We start from the raw sequence: 23178 nt of genomic DNA, 5'->3' as shown, positions 1-23178 counted from the left end.
TATCCCTAATGTCCAGACATGGTGGCACCGGACACAGCTATGATAGGTCCCTACTCTCAGGTTGGGGGGGCAGAGGACCTCTCCCTGTGGCCCCACTGATTGTTCCTACATTCATCTTAGCGAAAGAACATTGATGGTTTGAAAGGGGGATAAAAGAAGCGATTCTTATAAAACAACAAAATCCTTCATTAAACCGGTCTGGTGGGGTGAGGTTCAATTTGGATCGTTCTTACAATAGCCTGCTTAGGCAAAACAGGTTAGGCAACTTTCGTAATGCTGATGAGGGTCGTTATGCTGATGAGGTGATACCGGTGGGAGTGGGGGTAATTGGCCAGTCGTTAGTCAGGAATGTAGGAACAATCAGTGGGGTCACAGGGAGGGGTCCCCTGCCCCCCAACCTGAGAGTAGGGACCTATCATAGCTGCGTCCGGCGCCACCATGTCTGGACATTAGGGATATATAAATGGGGCCGATACGACCAGTCAGACTTTAGTTCGCTGACGAAGCCTCTTGGATAGGAGGCGAAACGTCCGAAACCTTCACTTTTGTACAGATGACGGCTGAAGAAACCTTCTCATCGATATTACAATGGTAGTAAAAATCATGCTGTCTGTTTTTAATGCCTGCAAATGCCCAAATAGTGTTGTTTTTTTTCTGTTTTTTTCCGCTCAAGAACCCTTCACGGTAAAGTAGAGGCTTGGCTGTGCTCCATCAGCACTGGGAAATTCAACTGAATGCCAAACGAGTTGCAAGAGGCGGTTTAGAGGGGCTCTCTGCCACTCGGAAAAAGGACCCTGAAAGGTCCTCAGAGAGAGGAATGCGGACCGGAAAACGTTTTTATGTCTCGCTGACAAAGAGTGAGAACGTTCTTTGACATCAGTTGTCGTCTGTTCCTTTCGATTATATAATACAATACCCAAGAAATCAGAATATTGATACATATACAGGGTGACCCAAAAAGATGCGTGCCCATGAAAATTTCAATTGTGGCTTTGATTAAAAAGCTATTTATTTCAAATTTCAACCACACATTATTCAGTTCATGGAAGACCATTCACCAGATTTTCAGCTATTTCTGTCAATTTTTAGTCAATTTATGGCTTTCCCAAGATATGTTCCAAATGTCCACCATTTGGTTGCAAGCAAACCTGTACTTGTCTGAAAAAGTTGTCAATTCCAGTAAAGTCTCGTTATATCGATATCGGATATATCGATAGTCCCGGTTATATCGATACTATTTCTATGCACGCACGGAGAAAATTACATGCAAACAGGGTCGGATACATCGATAGTCCCGGTTATATCGATATTTTTTCGGACTCCCTTGAATATCGATATAACGAGACTTTACTGTACTTTGACACACTCCTCTTTCGGGAGAAAACATTGCTGCAGTGAAGGACTCAGTAGGACACATCTTTTTGGGTCACCCTCCTGACAGAGGAGTGTGTAAAATTGATTGACAACTTTGTCAGACCAGTACGGGTTTGCTTGCAACCAAATGGTGGACATTTGGAACACATATCGGGAAAGCCATAAATTGACTAAAATTGTCAGAAATGGTTGAAACTTTGATGAATGCTCTCCCATAAAATGAATAATGTGTGGTTGTAATTTGAAATAAATAGCTTTTTAATCAAAGCCACAATTGAAATGTTCATGGGTAAGCATCCATTTGGGTCACCCTGTACAAGGCAGATTGAATTGAAAGGTGCACTTTGGGCTTCTTCCGTGCACCTTATAGAGCAGAAAATAAGCTCACCTGAAAGTTGTACGACGGTTGCAATTGACGATCATTTCTCCAAAGGTTCCAATTAAGTGAGAGGTGCCACAAAGGCCAATGTGTATTTGACAAATTGCATGACACAAACAAAACCATGACGAGAAGAAACAAACTTCACACTGAATGGCTGTTAATGTGTCTAAATATAATATTCATACTCTTTTTTTTTATCTTGAAATGATGCGACCTTATTAGTCATTGTCTGATTCTATCACGTTTTAACTGCGGCGATCTGAAAATTCCATCCATGAACAACCACCGGAATACGGGTCTCTTTGTCTTTCAGGATAATTTGAACCTGCTGTTAACGGAAGAAGAAATGTACAGCCTTATGGAGACTTTTAAACAGTGTAAGATCATCCCAGGTGAGCTTCTGGAAAAATACTTCTGTGTACATGTGACACAACCTATTTATAACGATGGTGTCAGCGGCGCCTTTTTAATCAGACTGTGGACTCGGAATTGTGTTCATTTTAAAAGAAATGAGGAAGACTGCTCTCAAAATAACGTTTCCTGCAATATATATAAATATATATATATATATTTTTTTTTTACAGTCAAGCAGCGCCTTTAATTGCCCTCAGTCTCATTAACCTGAAGTGTTATTTCATAGAGCATCCAGGGGAGAGGAAATGGGGGTGGAACTTCCCCTTTGTCTGAAACGTGTCATGGGACGTTCATTGTTCATGCGAAAAATGTTGTCAGTGACTAATGAAGGTGTCAGACGCTGTCATTCACTGTCGCTTGTCGCTATAGAATCGTGCCTGGTCTCGGATGAGTTGCTGCAGTACCACCATTTTGTATCCAAGCAGCAGTTTGAGAAAGACTTAAGCGACGAGCAGGAGGAAGAAGTCCTGGCTCAGTTTGCGGCCCTGGATCCCGACAAAAAGGGTCACATTGAGTGGTCCGATTTTCTGTATTTTGAATCCTTGGCGGTTTTGAGGAAGTTTCGGACTGAGGTATTGAGCAGACGGACGGACAGACGGATGGACGAATTTATTTCATTGTCTCAATTGCCATTATGTGTCTGGCTTCCCCATTAGAATTCCCTTGTGCGCCTGCTGACGGCGAAGGAAAGAGACTCAGCCCGGTTAGTGTTCTTGGCTCTGGATTTGGATGAGGATGGCTTGATTACGAGAGCAGAATGTCGTCAGGCCCAGCAATCCTGGTTCAAAAAACTTAGCAAAGACTCGCAATCGTGCAACGTGAGGTGAGTTGACAAAAGGAGAGCTTTCGCGCACGGACGGTAGTCTTTAAATGCGACGGAAGTTGGTAAAATGTGTGGCTATTTGGCCAAAATGTCACACCGTAATCCCTTCTCTCTCTCTCTCTCTCTCTCTCTCTCTGTCTCTCTCTCTCTCTCTACCTCTACACCTCCCTGCCTCTACCTCTCTACCTCTCTCCCTGTACACCTCTGCCTCGACACCTCTACGTCCACACCTCTACCTCTCTTCCTCTACCTCCACACCTCTACCTCTACCTCCATACCTCTACCTCCCTACCTCGACATCTCTACACCTCTACACCTCTACACCTGTAAACATCCACCTCTCCGCCCCTCCGCCTCTCTCTCTCTCTCTCTCTCTCTCTCTCTCTCTCTCTCTCTCTCTCTCTCTCTCTCTCTCTCTCTCTCTCTCTCTCTCTCTCTCTCTCTCTATCATCCCCCCAAGTATAAGCCACGTTGGTCCCATTTGTGAGAGCAGCCCGGCCAGCTACAGCAGCGAACAAAGCAAGACCGATGACATCCGGTTTGTACTCTTTTAAAGTTTGGGGACTGTCGGAAATATTTAATTGGTGCACATATAAATAACGACAGTCTGTTGATCCGTATTTTATCACCCAGACTTTTAACTGGTAGCATGTGACAAATCACAGAAGACTTGTCATGATGATCTGACAAAAAAAAAAAAAAAAAATCCAAAATGAGCAAAACCAAAAAAACTGCCTGTAAAAATAGCTATGGCACAATAAGATTTTTTCCCTCACTAATTCGATTTTTATTCATTGACGGATATTTTGAAAGGTCGCAGTGAACAACTATTTTATCTTTATGCACCACCAAATTGTGATAATGGTTGTGAATATTGATTTTTGACTTTTCATTTCATATTTGGGTGAAGACGGTCTACCAGAAATCCACTTGATGTTAATATTTTTTAACATTTACAAAAATAATCAGACACATTTTAACAACAGACCACAATAGCCACGTGAACAGGGGGAAACTGTTCTGAAATCGGCTCATCTGCGGTAGGACATTGTGATTTTCTCGGAATGTTCCGTCACACATGTAGTGCTCTGATAACTTTCGTGTGCATTGACATCGGTTGAAGATTCATGACACAGTTTTTCAATTTAGATGGATGCTACTTTGATCACATTGTAATGAGCTGGAAATGAACAGACGTGTCATTGAGCAAAGCATGGCGCATTGAAACCCTTTTTGAATCTTGTCTTACGTTCAACAGGCCAACGTCATGGGCAGACTTCCTCAGGGAGAGTTCCATCTACATCTTGGCCGCACGTCCCAATAGCACGGCTGTGCACATCCGTCTCCCCCTATAGTGCAGGATCCCGCGCCGTCGCCGGCAGACAAAGTGAGAATGGGCTGGGGCCAGGATGTACCTTAGCCTCCGCAAAGTGTCGAGCAGAAAAAATAATAATAATAATCCAGATGCCCGCCGGAGGATAAGGCTATCGGATGAAGAAAGAAAATGACAGTGTGTCAAGCATCTGGAGCCCACAAAAAACAACAACAAACACCGCAACACAACATGAATGTGGGTGACAGCATGTCGGATGGATGGATTGCTTGGATTGATGGATTGTTCGGATGGATGGATGGACGGACGGATGGATGGATGGATGTCTAGACAAATGAAAACAAAACAATTGGAAAAATAATGCTTGGATGGATGATTGATGGATGGATGAGCGGTTGGCTGGCTGGAAGGATGGATGGATGTTGGATGGACGGTTGGAATGATGGGTGATGAATGGATTGTTTAATGGACAGTTAGATGGATGGACAGATGGATGGATGGACAGTTGCATGGATGGATGGAGGGATGGATGGACTATAGAATGGATGCATTGATGATGGATGGATGTTAGATTGTTGGATGATTGGTTGGATGATTGGTTGGATGGACAATGGATGGATTGATGATGGATGGATGTTGGATTGTTGGATGATTGGTTGGATGGATGGATGAATTCTTGGATGGATGGATGGATGGATGGATGGATGGATGGATGGACAATGGATGGATGTTGGATTGTTGGATGATTGGTTGGATGGATGGATGAATTGTTGGATGGATGGATGGATGTTGGATTGTTGGATGATTGATAAGATGGATGAATTGCTGGATGGATGGATGGATGGATGGACAATGGATGGATGGATTAATGATGGATGGATGTTGGATTGATGATTTGTTGGATGGATGGATGGATTAATTGTTGGATGGCTGGATGGATTAATGACGGATGGATGATGATTGGATCTTGGATTGTTGGATGGATGGAGGGATGGACAATGGATGGATGGAGGGATGGATTGACAATGGATTGATGATGGATGGATCTTGGATTGTTGGATGATTGGTCGGATGGATGATTTGTTGGATGGATGGAAATGGATGGACAGTTGGATAGATGGATTAACGATGGATGGATGAACAGATGGATTGTGGCATGGTTGGTTGGATGGATGGTTGGGAGGCACTTAAAGAGGTTTTGAGAATCCCGGAGAGCGAAAAAAACCAGATGCGCCGTTTGGCCACTGGCGCTTTTGAAATGACAAAAAACAGAGGAGTGGACAGCCCTCCGGGTAAAACTAAGCTGGCCGTGCTGGTTGCATTCCTTTGATGGGCTGTTCAATCCTTTGGGGCCTCTTGATGTCGTCATTGTCGCGACTGTAATGGCATAGTATTCATTTGCTAATCGATCACGCCATCGAACACAAAAGAAAAAAGAAAAAATCTGCTTTTTGGCCACAATTTTCTCGCAGATGTGACGACATTTACCTTGCCAGCAAAAGGAACACACACCGCAGACAGAAATATACGTTATATAGCCAATATTAAGCAGATTCTTTACTTACAGACAGTGTAGGTGTAGGTGTTCAATTAGCTGACATGTTTCGGCGACTACTTCCAAGGCGGAAGTAGTCGCCGAAACATGTCAGCTAATTGAACACCTACACTGTCTGTAAGTAAAGAATCTGCTTAATATTAGATATCAAGTACACAGGATGAACTTAGTACAACGATTACGTTATATAGCCGCTATACAAACTAGCCTAATTTATTCCAAATGCAATACAAAGCCATATTTATTCATATATCCTCAGATGTACACCATTTTATCTTCACGCTAACCCTTTTGATTTTGTTTATTTTCCAATGTTCTTTGAAGTCTGTGACACATATATAACTGCCATCAATTGCCATCTAGTTTAATCAGCTGTTTTATTATTTATCATTTTATTCATGGTTTTATTGTTCTATGGATTGTTGTTTTAAAGGACAACCGACTTCACTTTTTTGTTTCTTAACTGACATCAGAAAAAACGTTTTATAGCATCTAGTTAGTGACGTATATCTTGCATTGCTGCAGAATCAAAACAATGGCTTCAGATTCGGAGAATAGGCTTTCTTGTTACACATCCAGTTATGAATATGATTCAAATAGTTCTGAAGAGGAAAGCATACATGTTTGCAATCGATTAAAGAATTTATTCCGTGCCATTATGAGGCAACATTGAGGGGAGATGTCTCAACGGAAAAGAGGCACAAAATGGCGACCTCCTGTGGTCACCTCCGTTTCCACAGGCTGATAAATTCCTTATATGGAGCTTGGACACCCTCTTCTGGCAGCTTTTGGGTGCAACACAAGCTTTTCAGACCAAACAATGCAGCAAAATACATTGACGTGATGGAAGGACTGCTACAATGTGGTTTTTTTTCGGTGTGGGGCGTTCCTTTCGTGACGTCACGTACGGACTCGTCACCAACTCAAAAACAAGACTTCCTTAATATTCAGCGCGAGTCTTAAAATGTAAAATATAGCTATATGCGGTGGAATCCTTTTAAAATACGCTCAGTAGAAGTCATTTGAAGCCATTTTACAAATTATGGACACAACTTGTCCGGAGACGTCGGTTGTCCTTTAAGGTAAAGTGTACTTGGGTGTTCAGAAAGGCACTTGTAAATTAAATGTATTATTATGATAATGATGATTATTATTATTTATTAGCTATCTAGCTAGCTGGTTAGCTATCTATTAGCTATCTATCCAGCTGGATGGCTATCTATTAGCTAGCTAGCTACTTAGCTGGCTATCTGTTAGCTACCTATTAGCTAGCTAGCTAGCTATCTATGAGCTATCTATTAGCTAGCAAGCTAGCTTTTTATTCATTTGAGTTATTCCAGGTTGAGTGAACGCTGGCGCGTGTGGCTGTCGCTGCTCACCCACAGAAAAACTGATCCTGACTGTAAAGTGACCTTGAGAGTTTTGAAAGGCAATTATAAATTAAATGTATTATTATTATTATTATTATTATTATTATTATATTATTATTATTATTTCTTCCTGTGGTCTGACCATTTTGGAAACATCTGTTGAGACATTTCTGGCCAGAAAGTGCCAGGGTTGTAAAATGTGGCGGCGAAAAGGAGAAACTGTACAAATGTTGGGTTGAAAGTTCATATGCACAAAATATGGCAACGTCATTGAGCGACTAGCATAACAACTGGCTATCTAGCTAGCTAGTTATTGGCTAGTTAGCTAGCGTTCTATCTATTTGAATTACTTCCGGGTTGGGTGAACGCTTGCGCGTGCTTCCGCCGCTGCTCACTTGTAGAAAAACTGTGACTCGTCTGTGTAAGCTCTCAGTCGTACAGGAGTGGTTCATTGATGAAAAGGTTTCTTCAGCCGTCATCTGTACTTTGTTGAAGGTGTCGGACGTTTCGCTTTTCATCCAAGAGGCTTTGTCAGTGAACTAAAATTTGCTGGTAGTTTTGGTCCGATATATATCCCTATTGTCAATGGGGTTAAAATCTTAGTGAAAGAAAATATTATTATTATTATTATTATTATTATTATTATTATTATTATTATTATTACTGGAGCTTTGCGTGGCCTGTCATTTATGTTTTTAAAGCTCAGTCTGCTTTGTGAATACATTCTAATTGACAAAAAACACTGGTGTGAGGGATGTCACTGTGCGGAAATAAATGCATAGCGTTAACTCTCCTGGGGGGGGTCTTGTTTCTTTCTTTTCTTCCTTATAATGAACATGATGGCACGGAACGCAGAGTCCAATATGAAAAAGTGTGCGTCAGAATCTTGACAAGTCAAATCCAACATTTTGACTCATTTTTTTTTTTTTTTTTATGTTGAGTTAAAGGATTAATCTGATGCAGAGAGACGCACGCTGTAATTGGGAGGATATGAAGTCTCGAAATGAGCTGTAATAAAATAAGCAGAGGGATTTTTTTTTTATTGCATTCATTATCTTTGGACCTCGGGGACGATTGGCTGACTGCATGTGCCGCAAAAAAAAAAAAAGATAAAGAATGGTTCGAGTTGGAGAAAGATGGGGGATGGATCATAGAGCCGATTCCATAAACGACAAGCAATCGATACCTATTTTCCGATGTATAAGACGCTAACTGACTATCTGGCTGGCTACCTAGCTGGCTATCTATTTGCTGTCTATTAGTTAGCTATCTGGCTCTCTAGCTAGCTATCTATTAGCTATCTAGCTAGCTTTCGATCTAATTGAGTTATTCCGGGTTGAGTGAACGTTGGCGCATGTGGCTGCCGCTGCTCACCCACAGAAAAAAACTGATCCTGTGACTGTCGTGACCTTGAGTTTTGAAAGTCACTTCAAAATGAAATGTATTATTATTATTATTATTATTATTATTATTATTGTGGTGAAGAAATACCGATCATTTTGTTAGATTGGTACGAGTAAGCATGCAGTTGATTTGATTTGGTCTTTATTTGTCCTTAAACAGCATTAAAACCCTCACAAAAAAACAGGATATGATCATACGAGTAACAAATACATAAAGGAGACACGACGCATTCGCATTCGACTCTTTTGCCCTAAAAACATGTATATAAAAAACAGTAAAAATAAGTCGTCGCAGGGAAAATGCATTTGTCCATCATAAGCAAGTCCATCATGGTTTGATTAGCACACAGGTGTCAAAGTCGAGGCCCAGGGGCCAAATCAGGCCTGCTACATCATTTTATTTGGCCCACGAAAACAAATCCAACTTGTTAAATTCCATGCTCATCTATCGAGCTAGCTAGCTAGCAAGATAGGCTAGCTATCTCTCTCTTTATTCAGATAGCTGGCTAATCCCTTACATCACAGGTGTCAAAGTCAAGGTCACAGGGATCAAATCCGGCCCCCCACATCATTTTTTTCGGCCAGCGAAGGCAAATCAAGCTTGAGAAATTTCATGATGCTTGTTTAGTCCTATCCAAAATGTCCTATTTTTGAATGTAAACCACCATATCAGTCATTATTGTTGACTTCGGATTTGAAAACGAGTTATTCATTAATTTGTTGTGCGCTCTAAATGTAAAATGTGGAGGGGATTCAACAATCTAATGGCTTCCCCAAATTCATAACGGCCCTCGAGAGGAAACCATAACTACAATTTGGCCCGTGGCAAAAATGACTTTGATACCCCTAGGATTAGCACAACAAAATGTATAATTGGATGATGTCATTTATGAATGCATTTTCATCGTTTAAATTAACTCATTCACTGCCATTCCCCAATTTATTCGGGAATTGAAAATATGACGTAGAGCGCCATTCCCCAATTTGTTCGGGTTTTGTTTTTTCTTGCGAGGGGTGCCGTTAAAGCGCTGGTTAGACCTCTGGCAATGTTTTTTTGCCATCTGCAAGGGGGCAGCATTTGGTTTTTGTCCATGTTAGCGCTTTGTACCAGCTTCAGCTGCTATTAAAGTGCTATATAAATCAATATGTGTCAAAGCTGACTTTGACTTTGATTTATTCGAGTATAACGCGCAAAATGTTCTATCTAAAAAATAACTCAAAGTTTGGGTGGGTGTAATAAACAAGGGGTGGGGAAAAAATCATATACAGTAAAGTCTCGTTACATCGATATTCAAGGGAGTCCAAAAAATATCGATATAACCGGGACTATCGATATATCCGACCCTGTTTGCATGTAATTTTCTCCGTGCGTGCATACAAATAGTATCGATATAACAGGGACTATCGATATATCCGATATCGATATAACGAGACTTTACTGTATGTTTAATGCTTTATCCCTTCCAGGAGGGGGCAGCATTTCCATCGCTATTCTCCATAGGCCCTTCAGTTTCGATTCTCGGAAAGACTGGATCACACGTATTCCTTTTTTGGGGGGATTGTTAATTGGCATTTCTTTAGCTACACTTCATTTCCTTTCCTCGTCTGGCCCACACTGAAATGTGAGTGAAGCATTGATGTTTTGCACAATTACCAATATCCAGAGTTTACATTGTCAATAACTGATTTTTATCATGGACGCCGCATGTGTTGTCACTTACAATGCTTGGTCTGAGCCGAGAATAAGTGAAACAAAATTTGATACTGATTTTTAATTGAAAATTAGGGGAGCACGTTATACACATGTGTGCGTTGTACTAGAATAAATACATTATGTGTTGCATTGCCTTTTGGACAGCCGCCCCCATTTCAAGCTCAGATCACTGCAGACCCATATAACTTGGGAATTAACTTTTTTCTGATGAAAGAAGAGAATCCTTGGTTTCTTTCGTTGAATTGAATGTTTATGTAGTCCTAAAACTCAATATTCTGTGGGTCCTGGAATTTGAGTGAAAATGACAAAAACCCTGGCACTGGAGCGGACACATTTTTGCACATTGTCTGGCAGTGAATGAGTTAAGGTACAGGTAGGTAAAAATTTTCCTGAGTGAAATTGAGGCATGGATATAAAGGAAATAATTCAGGAATGAACATTCCTCTTTGTAAAGCCACCAAATGGTCTGCCATATGACCAGAAGAACATCCTTTCATGATGTCGGAGGAGCTCAAGAGCTGCAAAAGACCCAAAAGTGGCGATTTGGGTCTGACATTACAAAGAACTTGTCATTAACAGCAATTTCAAGGGCGGGGTTTCGTGAGCCCAGACCGCCACACTTATGCCGCCCACCACCGCGACGCATAAATCATACAAATCATTTTCAGATGAGTAAGTACACTTTGACTTATTAACTATTAACACGAGCCTTCGTGTGTGCCGTAATGGAAAAATGTAACAGTAGCATTTTAAAAAAAAGTCGATAAGATAAAGTACTAGTCCCTTCATCGGAAGTCGAATAAATCAGGAGGGTGATGGTATGAAATCAGCATTGAGTGTGAATATTTCTTGATTTGATATCTAGCTATCCAGCTAGCGCTCTCACTAGCTAGCTATTTGCTATCTATTTGCTATCTACCTCCCTAGCCGGCGATCAACCTAGCTATCTATTAGCTATATCGCTATCTAGCTGGCTTGCTAGCAATCTAGCGATTAGCTATCTATTGGCTAGCCAGCTAGCTTGCTATCTATTTGAGTTACTTCCGGGTTGTGAATGCTGGCGCATGTAGCTGCCACTGCTCACCCGCAGAAAAACATATCCTGTGACTGTAAAGTGACCTTAAGAGTTTTGAAAAGCACTTAGAAATGAAAGGTATTATTGTTATTATTATTATTAAGATGGAGATGATCGAAAAAAATATCCTAGTGGATTTCAAATGAAAAGTTGTGGATGGCAAATAAGCAACTTGACATTTGATGACCTGTATTGATCGCCTCCTTCTGTGACCACAGTGGACATTCAGTTGAATACCTTCCTGTCGGTCGTGTTTGAATTTGCTTTACCTGGTGTCCTTGTGTGTTTCTGAACTGTTGGTTGTGCGAAATGAGCAAGTGGAGGCAGCTTAGTTTGGCCGCCGACGAGGCCATCGGCTCCTTTCTGGGACAGAAAGAAGATTTCTTTTTGCAGATTTTCCAACTGCTCCGACTGCTTTCTCACCAGCTCTTGAAGACTCAAAATTTCCTTTCGATCAGCTCGCCGGCGACACTCTTGAAGATGTTTTCCCTGAGAACACACATTGAATAAAGTGATACCTTGGCTTACGAATCTAATTGGTTCCCAGAGAGTGTGTGTAAGGCGAAAAGTGGGTATTCCAAACATTAATCCCTGAGGAAACCATTAAAATGAGACTAATCCATTCCCAGGTCCCAGTAAATCATGATTTTCTACTAAATAAGCCTTAAAACTACACAAAATACACCTTATTTTATGTATAATAAATGTGTATGGTATTGTAATTAAAGAAATAAACTGTACTATATAATAAAGTCGTTTTATTTAACTTTGTGATGGTCGTTGATGGCTTGATTGAATGGATAGCTTTATCCTTAGGAGTGTCTCAATGAGCTCTAGGTTGTACATTTTGGAAGCTCGTCTGTGTACGCTCTCAGTCGTACAGGAGTGGTCCATCGATGAAAAGGTTTCTTCAGCCGTCATCTGTACTTCTTTGAAGGTGTAGGCCGTTTCGCTTCTTATCCAAGAAACTTCGCCAGCAAACTAAAGTCTTACTGGTAGTTTAGGCTCTATATATATCCCTACTGTCCAGACATGGCGGTGCCGGACTCTGCTATGATAGGTCCCTGCTCTCAGGTTGGGGGAGCAGAGGACTACTCCCTGTAGCTCCACTGATTGTTCCTATTTTTCTGACTAACGACTGGCCCGATTGCCCACTTCCACCTTTATCACCTCATCAGTATTACTCATCCTATGTTGCCTCAGCAGGCTATTGTATGAACGATCCAAATTTAACCTCACCCCACCATATCGGTTTAATGAAGGATTTAGTTGTTTCATGAAAATCGCTTCTTTTACTCCCCTGTCAAACCATCTATGTTCTTTTGCTAAGAGTTTAACCTCATTGTCATCAAATGAGTGGTTGCTAGCTTTTACGTGCATATGTACTGCCGATTGAGACCCACTTGTATTATCCCTGCGATGTTGATAGTCTTTTTTTGAGAATTTGTTGAGTCTCCCCAATGTACTGCTCTTTACAATTTTCATTCTTACAATGTATTGAATAAACTACATTACTTTGTTTTTCATTTGGGCCGTTCATACAATAGCCTGCTTAGGCAACATAGGATTAATAATACTGATGAGGTGATACCGGTGGAAGTGGAGCAATCAGGCCAGTCGTTAGTCAGAACAATAGGAACAATCAGTGGATCTGCAGGGAGTAGTCCACTGCTCCCCCCAACCTGAGAGCAGGGACCTATCATAGCAGAGTCCGGCACCTCCATGTCTGGACAGTAGGGATATATATCGGGCCTAAACTAACAGTAAGACTTTAGTTTGCTGACGAAGTTTCTTGGATAAGAAGCGAAACGTCCGACACCTTCAAAGAAGTACAGATGACGGCTGAACAAACTTTTTCATCCATCTTGGAAGTTGTGATATTGCAACACAATATCCTGATTGATGGGATATTTTAACCTTGCAGTCTAAACTCTGTGTTTGAATTATCAATAAAGTTGAAACAAGTCTAAATTTCACGATGTTTTCTCTCCATGTTCTCGCCTTTTCACTTTTGTTTTTTTTTTGTTTCAAGCTCTGTCGTCTCCCTTTCGTGTGTGTGTTTCTGTAACCCCTCCACCCGCTCACTGCTGCGTGCGTCCTGCTTCGTGTGTACCCTCCCTCCTCTACTACGGATCTTGACCAATCACGTGGCTTTAACCAAAGACTGGGGGCGGGGAATGGAGGGGAAAGAACGTCTGCCATTTTCAGCTTCATTCACTTCTGAGATCCAGCTCCAAGAACCGGCTTGTTCGCCAACGACACATCACTCATTGTGGAGCTCCGTGTGTTTCCCAAAAAATAGTTCGTATGCCAAGATTATATTGTTGCCAATTTTACGTTCGTAACGCAAAGTTTGTTAGTTAAAGTGTTCGTAAGCCGAGGTACCACTGTATAGCATTTTTTTAAACATGAACCCTGCAGTGTTTACCCCCTCTAAACCCTGCAAAAAATAACATCCGTCCCGAAATGTTGATCTCAAATCAGGGTCTACGATGAAAAATCTTGAAATTTCAAAACTGAAACGATCGCACGATGTAGCGTCAGGTCGATACGCTAACTTGGAGAATAAATTACTATTTTCTTCTGTCTGGCATCGAGTTTGCACTCCAGTTCCTTCTTCCGCTCCAAGAGACTATTCAAGCAGTCGAGTCGCTCCGTGTTGCGCCTTGTTGTCTCCATTAGCGCTCCACGGGCTTTTTCCACTTCGATCTGTCAAACAAAACAAAAAAAAAAAAAAGAAATTATTGCAGATGAATGAATGTCAAAGCTCGCAAAAGCAGAAAGGTCCAAAGAGAACACGTGCAAAGAGCGGCGTACATCCCACTGTTGTATTTCTTTGGCGTTCGCGGCTTCTTGAAGGAGTTTCTCCTGCTTCAGTTCCTCAACAGTCCTGTTACCAGATAGCGTTTGCAGAACCTCCAGATCCACCTCTCTTCCAAACCTTCTCATCATAAGCTGGTTGCAAAGCTTCTCCAGCACTTTGTCAAAACACAAATATGTGATCAGTGGTCTTCAGGACCTTCGGCGAAGGATCAACTGGGGTCTTACGCTGGATCTTGGTGGTCATGTCTTTGCGTTCTTGGATGAGTTTGATATGCTGCTGCCTGGCTTGATTGTAGACTTCCGTCCGTTGCTGCTTTTCAACTTCCAACTGCTTCACTCGCTCCTGAAGTCGTCTCAGCTCCATCCCGTTGAGCACTAAAGCCGAGCTGAGGTCTGAAGGCGCCTGGATGGAGATATCAAACTGGATCTTGGGGGAAAAGGTGAAGCAAGGAACAGTAGGAAGAAAAAACTTGTTATTTGTCTTCATATAAATAAACTGTGATATATACCTGGTGCAGTCTTAGAGGAACCACGACATGGAGTTCGTTGATCTTCTGCTGTTTCTCTCGGTTTACTTGCTCCAAGTCATCTTCTGCTGCTTTGCGACTGATTTTCAGCAAATTGAGCTGGAGATCCAAATAAATCGGCAAAATTACAATTCTGGTTGCGTCTACGACATATCAGGTGCCCAAAACAGAACAGCAGCTGCTCCATAAATGGCAATTTCCGACCAATTTCTCACCAATCTTCACACCAAACTTGACATTTTGACCCATGTTAATATATTTTGATGGATTTTTTTCACCAGTATGTTCTGGAAAACATTTTCCTGTATCCACTTGCGCTAAATTTACGCACATTTCCATCATCGAGGTTAACTTAACGTCACCAATGAATTAATGTTTCTCAAGAATCCAATGTACCTTCTTAACAAGGGCGTTGCATTCCCTCTCCAGAAGATCAGCGCTTTTCTTCTCCTCCGTCAGCAGTTCCTCCAGGTCCAGTCGACGTTCTCGGAGCTGCAGTATATGCTTGAATAACTTTGAGTCCATGCCTGTGACCAAAATTGCACACAGGGTTTTATTTTGGGAGCAAGATGATCAATGCCCATATAAGGAACGTCAACGACTGACCTGGAGGACATTGGTCCGTCGCAGCATCTCCATCCAATGCATCCCAATCGTCATCGTCACCTTCCCAGTTTTCGTAATCGTCAAAGTCGTCGTCGTCTTCTTCTTCTTCTTCTGCAAGATTTGGACCATGAGAACCAAAAAGCACAAACTCCTGCTGACGTTCTGTGTGAACCTTTCCCTCACCGTCACCCAGTTCATCCGTTTTCTTGACACGTTTAATTTTCCTTTTGAAAACATTGGTGAGATACACTTCATGGTTGTTGTCATCCCCAAGCGAGGCCCGAAAAGCTTTTGTGATGGCCTGCTCTTTCTCCCGCGCTTTCGTTATGGCTTGATGCTTCATCTCCAGTTCTTCCTTACACTCCTCCAACTCGTACTTTTTTTTCCAAAAACATTTGAAACAAATCCAAAGTCTACATGAGGTAATACCCACTGCATATTTTAAAGCAGATTTTGAAATCCTATAATCCTCATAAATAAAGTCCATTTTGGACGGTCCCAGTTTTCTCACCATCAAGTTGTTCTCCTCCCTCACACGCCCGTCCAGCTTCTCTTGGAGAACCTTCTCTCGCTCGTCCACCTCCTCGAGGACGACCAGCTCCTGATAAAGCGTCAGCTGACGGAGGTGACCGAGTTTTAGCCTGCAGTCCAGCATCTGCACCTTCTGAAGGCACGTTAGGTGTTCTTTGTCAAACTGAGTAATCATGCTCTCCATCTGAGGATTACAAAATATATAAAAGTACATATTCAGTTGCAATTTGCTGAATGAAACATCAGGTGGTGTCAAGGTAAAGGATACCAAAGACCTTTTCCAGGATAGAATCCTGCATGAGGAGCAATTTGTTCTGCTCCAACTGGCTCAGCTCAGCTGCATCCTCTTCTTCAGGCTTCTCTTCTTCTTCTCCTTCAATGGTTGTCAATAAAAGTGACTCATTTCCCCCTGCCTCTGTTCCTCCCATCTCATTTTCCAGTCGCCCGAGCAAATCTTGGCCTCCATCCTGATCCTCCAGCTCTGGAAACCTATGGAAGGTCAAAAAAACCCTCTGAACGGAAATCTGAAGGACGGGATTTTGAACCACAGACCTGGTGATCCGTCAAACGTGGCTTTGGCACCTGTGGTCCCTCAGCATCTTGTATTTCTCCAAGATGCTTCGGGTGCACCGTATCTTGTCTGGGATTTCCTCTGGATGTATTGTTGGTAGGGGTGGCAGAAGGCGCCGGAGATGGGATGGCAGAAGATTCCGGACCTTCTGGAACCGCTTTGTCTGACCTCGTAGTCTTGATAAAAGCCCAAGTTTGGAATCTCGCAAGATCACGATCTCTCTATTCATCTCAGTCTGTTTCTCACGTATCTGGTGGCATGGATGCAATCATTTCTGAAAAATTACATCAGTCTGTTTCTCAAATGTGTTAAGTTGATGCCGAATTGCTTCACCTTTTCCACCAGGTTGGCCATCTCTGCTTTATTTTTCTCTGTGTTCTTCCGTAAGTGTTTTGGTACGGTGAAATTTTCGTCCGTTTTAAGTTTCAAGTCCCCAATGCTCTCTGTGGCTTGGCGGATGGCCTGCACATCGCCCGGATCTTCATGGTTCTTCTTGGGTTTATCTATATAACTGACGCGCCAACAAAGGTGTTGCCATTGTATGAGCCCCAAAGGCAACAAACAAATCATCAGACATAGTAAAAAAAGGTCTGCAGTGACAGCCCACATACAGTTTGTCCCATTCCTCCTTCCTCTTTTTAATCTTGGCGCGTGCCTGTTCAGCTTTCTCTGCGGCCTTTCGGAGCCTCTCGATCTGCCGATGTGCCAGCTTTACCGCTGAAGATCGCGTCACCGGCGGCTGTGGCACATCTTCTTCTGGCGAGCACACAACAGCCAATATTTAGCTGAAAGCAATCGTACCTAGATGGGTACCTAGATGGTATTTGATATCCTGGTCTCACCATCTGTTTCAGTTCTGCCTTTGACAGTTTGATCTTTGGATTTCCTGCGTTCGTCTCGAGCTGTTTCATGTCCGACAGTCTCGCTGCTAATGCTTTGCTTTTGGGCTTGCTCGGAAGAACGTGCGGGGATACGGTAGGTGGAGACTGTGCGCTCAGTGCGGATGGCAAAGACCCTGACTATGTTGGACTCCAGAGAGCCTTTGAACCTGAAAGCAAAACACGTCAATGAGACGTGTACAGTCTTTGGTTTGTCGAAACACTGAGATAAAAGTCATCGTAGTGATTGGTCAGTACCATTCCTGTAGTTTTTTTAATGCGATCTGGGAGTGTTGCTCTTTCCAGCTCATCTGTTTTTGGACTTGTTTTAATTTCCAGGTCTTCTCCTTCTCAGCCTGCTCTGCAAAACACGTGTTCAGCTGCAACTCCTACAAAGACGTAAGAACCAATTGACTTCGCTCTCAAACTGAATTCATATTTGTCTGTGTCGTCAAAATTTAACTCTGTGTGTTTTGTGTGAGTACCGTAAGTGTTAGTCGGGAATGTTTTGGCAGTTCAAGGTTGTCCTTGAGCAATTTTTGGAATATGTTCTGAATCTCAGCAAGCCTCCTGCGCTTGTCAGATTTCTTCTTCTCAGCTTCTCGACACCGAAGGACTTTCTCCAACTTCTGTCGGACCATCTCAATGCTGGGTGGAAGTATTAAATCTCATTCAATATTTTTTTTTTACAGTTTTTACAGTTAATCACCCAGGGAAGGTGATTTCCAATAACAATCAGTTCATACTCAACTTGTCAGCCGCTGGGTCATCAATATCCTGAGCTGAATCCTCATTCTCAAGACCGTCCTAGTTGGAGCGTCACAATATTCTCTATTACTTTTCAATGATATTCTATCAGACCGATTATCCATTTGTCACTACCAACGGATCTGTAACTGCATAAGCCGAGGACGTTTTTGTGGAATGAAGACGAACTAACCCTTGGAGAAGGGACCACGGCCCTTTGTCTCTGCAGGCCTTTCTGTAGCTCTTCATGAGAAAGCAGGTTGAATGAGAAGATGTTCCCGTCATCTCCTGCCGTCAAAACAAACCGATCATCGTAGCTGCAGCGGATGTGCCGCAGGTGTCCGTAATTGCCGTCGTGGATGCTTAGTTCCCAGTATGCCCGCATGGAGGTTAAGGTGTGGTTGTCCGGATCAAGAGGGTAAACCCTGATGCAGCCGGAGCACATGCCGCAGAGCATGAGCCGCCAGTTGGAGCTGCGACAACAACAACCAAACATAAATTCGACCCATAAGAAGCAAGACCTGCATTTTCACGAAAGTTGAGTTTGATCCATCATCGTACTTGAAGGTGATCGAGCAAATAGCGTCGTTGTCAGCATTTAGGACAGTCAGGAAGTCAAATGGCTCATCCTGACGTTGGTCTGGACTCTCATCCTGATTCTCAGAGAACTTGCAATGGTACAAGAAACCAGAGTCAAAGCCTCCCTGAAATTGAAAGAATGTAAAAAAACTAATCACAAATGTATCCTGTTCATCATCCATCCATTAATCGAATCCTATTATTCTGTTTTCATATTTAAGTTCTACTAATTCCCATGTGTAGAGAGGAAAATGTGGATCACGTCAACAAATTGCTCATGATATAATGCACCGACATGTATGTGTACCATCGAGAGCCAGAATTGGCCAGGTCGTGAATAGAAACCACAAAGAAGAGGACTACGAGGGTTAGGGTTGAAAATGGGCGGTAACTCCTCTTCCAGCATCTCCTCTTCTCCGACCTGATGCCCCTCTTGCATTTGCTGCTGCTTCAAAGCTTGACGTCTTGCCGTTTCCTCTGCTCTCTACAACGCACAGACATATCCGACATATCCGAGTTGTGTTGATAATTGAAATGTCCTGAAGAACTGGTAGTACACGTGTGTTGAGAACCCAAGATACCTTGATTTGGGATTTGATGCTCTTGAAGCAGAAAAACCTTCTGGGCAGGTCGAGCAGTTGGAAGGATTGGGTTGGTTTCGGGCCATTCTGATCAGGACATGGTACCTCTACAATTTGGGCAGTCTGACACAGGATCAGCAGCCTGTTTTCTTGCTGCAGAAAATCGGGAAGTGGTACATTGGTATTCATGCGGTGCAAGAATCATCGAAAGCACTGTATATTGATTTTTTTTTTGCTTATACTTCGCTTCAAACCGCAACTTACATGGGAATGTGGCGACCACTCCAGTAACTGCACCGGTCCAGGAACGTGAACAAAACCAATGGGCTCATATTTTTCTCCAACAATAAAGAAGAACACGGTGCGGTCTGAACTCTGGGGATAAAACCAGAGCCTGAATATCAAACGAGGAGTAATAATTCTCAAAAAGAAAATACTTTTGGTTTTATTATGATGAGTAAGGTGCTTACCCCTGTGGCTAATATTTTCCCATTGCACTCATATGCAACAGAAGTGACAGGGCCGTTATGGGGCTTCAAAGCTTGTTTGAGTCGAATGTGGGCGTCCCCTTTGCTGTTGTGCAACCCTTTGGCATCATAAAGCTCCAGTAAGCGAACCACCCCATCTTCAAATCCCGTCACCAATATACTTCCACCTTGGTTCACCTGGAAACAGACGTCAAGCGTTGTTTATTCCATTAGCCGTCGTAACGCATGCCCATACGTTACCGAAAGTGGTGCCCAGTGAAGAGTGGTTCCTCCTTGATTGAACCGGCTACTGATGAGTTCCCTTTTTGTCAGAAAGTCGTAGACTCTTACTGAACCTGGAAAGGCGAAGATCCAGGAAAACATAGCAGCGACTGCGTGATGACGATTGTGTCCATGTGTAGATATTATACGTAGAAATAAACAATTGTCTCACGGTCCAGAGCAGTCGTGGCCATGAGATGACTAGACTTTGACACATCAAGACCCTCGATCGGTCCGGCGTGGGAGGACAACAGGCACTGTGGATCAGGAGTCTGCAGATTTCGGTGTGATAAAGTCGTGCAAATTATCTTCAATTGCTGTAGACTGGCTAGTAGAGCAAAGCAAACACATCTGAACATTTGTATTTTCTCGATTATATTTTAAAGTCATTATAGTCAGTGGTTGCTCCTTAAATCTGCTTCTTCCTGGACATTGAGAAGTTTAATTTCAGTTCAGTTCAGAAGTTAAAGTACACATTGGTTAATTAGTTGTGAAGATGAGCCTCACGGTATATGTGAAAGAGAGATCCACTTTCCAAATAGCTCCATTGGAATCCTACAAAAGACAAGAAGATGAGGTTGGAATTTTTCACCAATTTTGGCATTTTTATGAGACAAGGCTCGTGACCTGAGCAAACCAAACAGTCGAGTCAGATCGGGTGCATTTCACGATGGTGGACAGACACGCTTGGCGCCCAACCACCAACTCATGCACGGGCTCCATCTCAAATTTGCCGCTTTCACCACCGCTGTCCGCATTGTCGATCGCCTCAAAGTCCCAGGCCTGCGGACTCAAAGGGAGTTGACAAAGTATGAATGAACCAGCATCACTGCCTCAGCTTTTCATCAAGCCCAATGATTCTTTCTTCTACCCGGATCACTCCATCAGCGCCCATGGTCATCAGTTGTCCATCTTCCAAGGAAAATGGTTGAACCACGCCAGCGTGACAACGCCCTCCTCCCTTTCTGCAGAGCTCCACCGTAATGGAACTTCCATCCCACAGAAGCAGGTTACCCCAGTTTGAGCCAGATACCACCTAAGAGGGTGGATATATGTCAAAGCGCTGTAATTCTGTACTAAACTCAACTATTCAAGATTTGTAGGACCCAAACCTTTCCATCCGGAAGTTCTACGTAGCTTTCAATATCGGTAGCTGCCGTTTTTCCAAAATTGCCAATATGTCCTTCCAATTTGAGACCTGTAAAGGTACTAGCCATTTTCCAGAACCTGGGGAAGGAAGACAGTTGAGAATAAACGGTCTATGAAATGGTCTATGGTCAGGTTCTCCCAATATGATAACTATAACCATGCTGTCTCCACACAAGTTCAACAGAAGTGCAAACCAGAACATGGGTACACCATGCTGCGATCATCTGAACCAGCAGATGGACCTTGGTCTTAGTATATGACTACAAATCTATCGATTATGACTCCAACAATAATACTAAGGCATTTTAGACTTAAGGATTGCGTCTAGTACTTGATGTGTCCGGATCCAGAAGACGTGAGCAGTCCAGGGTTGTACGGCGAGAAGCTCACTCGGAAAACCTCCTGAGAAAAGGCTTTGCACCTGAGCATCACCTCTTCTTGCCTCCATTTCCATACGGTCAACAAGTAGTCTGGTGCACTGGCCACAGTGGCCAGAAGACTGCCATCACTGTTAAAGTTCACAGAACAAAAGGAATGCTCTGCACCGTCTACACACACATAGACACATAAATATGTGATCACAACACCACAGCTGAAGAGAAATATCCAACACTGATGAATATTAGTTGTGATTACCTCTGAGGATGCAGTAGACTTGCAATGACGGATATTCATATACAACCAGGATCGGCTTTTTTCCTTTGTCTGCCACGACAAAGTACTCTTGGCTTGGGTGCACCTACACATTCACAAAATAATGCATGGTGTACAATGGACACGCTCTATTTACACCCCTTATAATTGATTCTTACACCAATTGCACCAATTCCACCGCCACTGTAGCTACAGATGTATCGCTGCTGTTTGGTGTTCGCATCAAAAAGGATCAGCATTCGACCAGCAATAAAAATCAGAGTTTGGTCTTCCAGCAGTTGCAGGTTTGCTCTGCGCCTGCAGTCATAGCCAAAAGAGTGACTTCGAGAAGAATGAATCAAGGTAAATGATGATGCTTTGTAAAACACTGCTATTTCGAGCTGCTGAACATGAAATCAAGGTAGCCTTTTGGAACATTTGGACACACAGAAATAACCTTCATGGACAAAGTTTGAAGTGCAGTAGATGAAGGATACGAGAGACTCAGGAGATTCTCTGGCAGGTTAGAGCCGGGTGTGATGAATGGTCTTGAATAAAGCTGCTCATATGCATAAGGCATGACCGCAAAGATTTGCTTACTCTCAGCAGATATCACAATGTGACCCCAAGCTGCTCCTGAGAAATGAACAAAATAAATACATAAAGAATAACAGAAGACAAGCATAATAACCATTATAACATTAAATATATACAGTAAATGTATGTTTTAAACAACATCCACTGCTTTTATGGACAGTTATTTTTTCCAATAAGCCGTTCCATAAACTTTATTTGTTTTGGTTATATGTATATCAATTTTGAACTGTGCTCCATTCAATCTCATGACATTATTTGTTTTGTTTTAACAGACTTGAAATGAATGCTTTACTAAATCCCATTTTTTTGATACAGGACAAAAAAAAAATACAATTTCATTGTTGGTCTAATTATAACAAATTATATGAAGGCAAAACGATGCGAGGATGCGCTTACGTTTTTTTCTTTTATCGTTGCAATTTCAGCGCGTCTCGTGTCCAACCGTGTTTGTCCCGTACCGTTGCATCCGTTGCCTAGCAATAACAACCCTCTGCCTATTGGTTACTGAAGTCCTCTTAGTTGGTCCACCCACCCTGTTTTTTTAAACACCGAAAATTATTTTTAAGTGGACTCTATTATCATTTTATTTATTGTTTGAGAACTAAACATTGATTGCAACTTGCAGGATTTGTGAATGACAAACACGACAGAATGACCGCTGAAACGACACTGAAAAGAATGATAACTAAACAGGCAGTTTTGCAGTAATTGTATCAAATAGAGAAGCCTTTATTTGCGCATGATGCAGTAACGTGACCCGAACT

At 42.5% G+C, this 23178-nt stretch overlaps 2 protein-coding genes across 7 annotated transcripts in view; one reads left to right on the top strand and one right to left on the bottom strand.

The window, feature by feature from the left end:
* phf24 (PHD finger protein 24) overlaps positions 1–4928 on the top strand; it is a 32158-nt gene extending 27230 nt beyond the window's left edge. For all 3 annotated transcript variants that reach the window (XM_089020485.1, XM_089020487.1, XM_089020486.1), the window contains 5 exons: positions 2070–2148; positions 2540–2742; positions 2827–2993; positions 3454–3531; positions 4252–4928. In XM_089020485.1, the coding sequence (XP_088876611.1) occupies positions 2070–2148; positions 2540–2742; positions 2827–2993; positions 3454–3531; positions 4252–4348 (624 nt within the window). In that variant the 3' untranslated portion in view covers positions 4349–4928. The remainder of the gene's footprint in view (positions 1–2069; positions 2149–2539; positions 2743–2826; positions 2994–3453; positions 3532–4251) is intronic.
* Positions 4929–8779: 3851 nt separating this feature from the next.
* On the bottom strand, positions 8780–22453 carry LOC148884191 (cilia- and flagella-associated protein 44-like). Of its 4 annotated transcripts, none has more exons than XM_089021207.1 (33): positions 22315–22453; positions 21997–22159; positions 21821–21923; positions 21516–21732; positions 21148–21262; positions 20907–21071; positions 20663–20818; positions 20543–20590; positions 20208–20307; positions 20015–20109; positions 19757–19951; positions 19551–19661; positions 19287–19439; positions 19013–19189; positions 18688–18830; positions 18320–18599; positions 18131–18186; positions 17865–18027; positions 17638–17768; positions 17344–17549; positions 17113–17257; positions 16835–17012; positions 16513–16751; positions 16206–16419; positions 15911–16114; positions 15583–15775; positions 15400–15510; positions 15190–15320; positions 14776–14892; positions 14492–14693; positions 14261–14421; positions 14018–14152; positions 8780–11932 (listed from the first exon to the last, which is right to left on the bottom strand). In XM_089021207.1, the coding sequence occupies exons 1-33, from the start codon at positions 22395–22397 to the stop codon at positions 11669–11671; spliced, it is 5154 nt and encodes a 1717-aa protein (XP_088877333.1). In that variant the 5' UTR covers positions 22398–22453; the 3' UTR covers positions 8780–11668. The 4 variants fall into 4 exon arrangements, with proteins under 4 accessions (XP_088877333.1, XP_088877332.1, XP_088877331.1 ...); XM_089021206.1 differs by having other exon boundaries at positions 15400–15504; positions 22315–22447; XM_089021205.1 differs by lacking the exons at positions 20663–20818; positions 20907–21071; positions 21148–21262; ... (2 more) ...; positions 21997–22159; positions 22315–22453 and having other exon boundaries at positions 14492–14669; positions 20208–20580.
* Positions 22454–23178: the final 725 nt, after the last annotated feature.

This window comes from Hippocampus bargibanti, linkage group LG18 (assembly GCF_051943395.1).
Source record: "Hippocampus bargibanti isolate YZ-2025 linkage group LG18, ASM5194339v1, whole genome shotgun sequence".
Lineage (NCBI taxonomy): Eukaryota > Metazoa > Chordata > Actinopteri > Syngnathiformes > Syngnathidae > Hippocampus > Hippocampus bargibanti.
The sequence above is the reverse complement of the archived record's forward strand: the minus strand, read 5'-3'. Positions and strand labels throughout refer to the sequence as shown.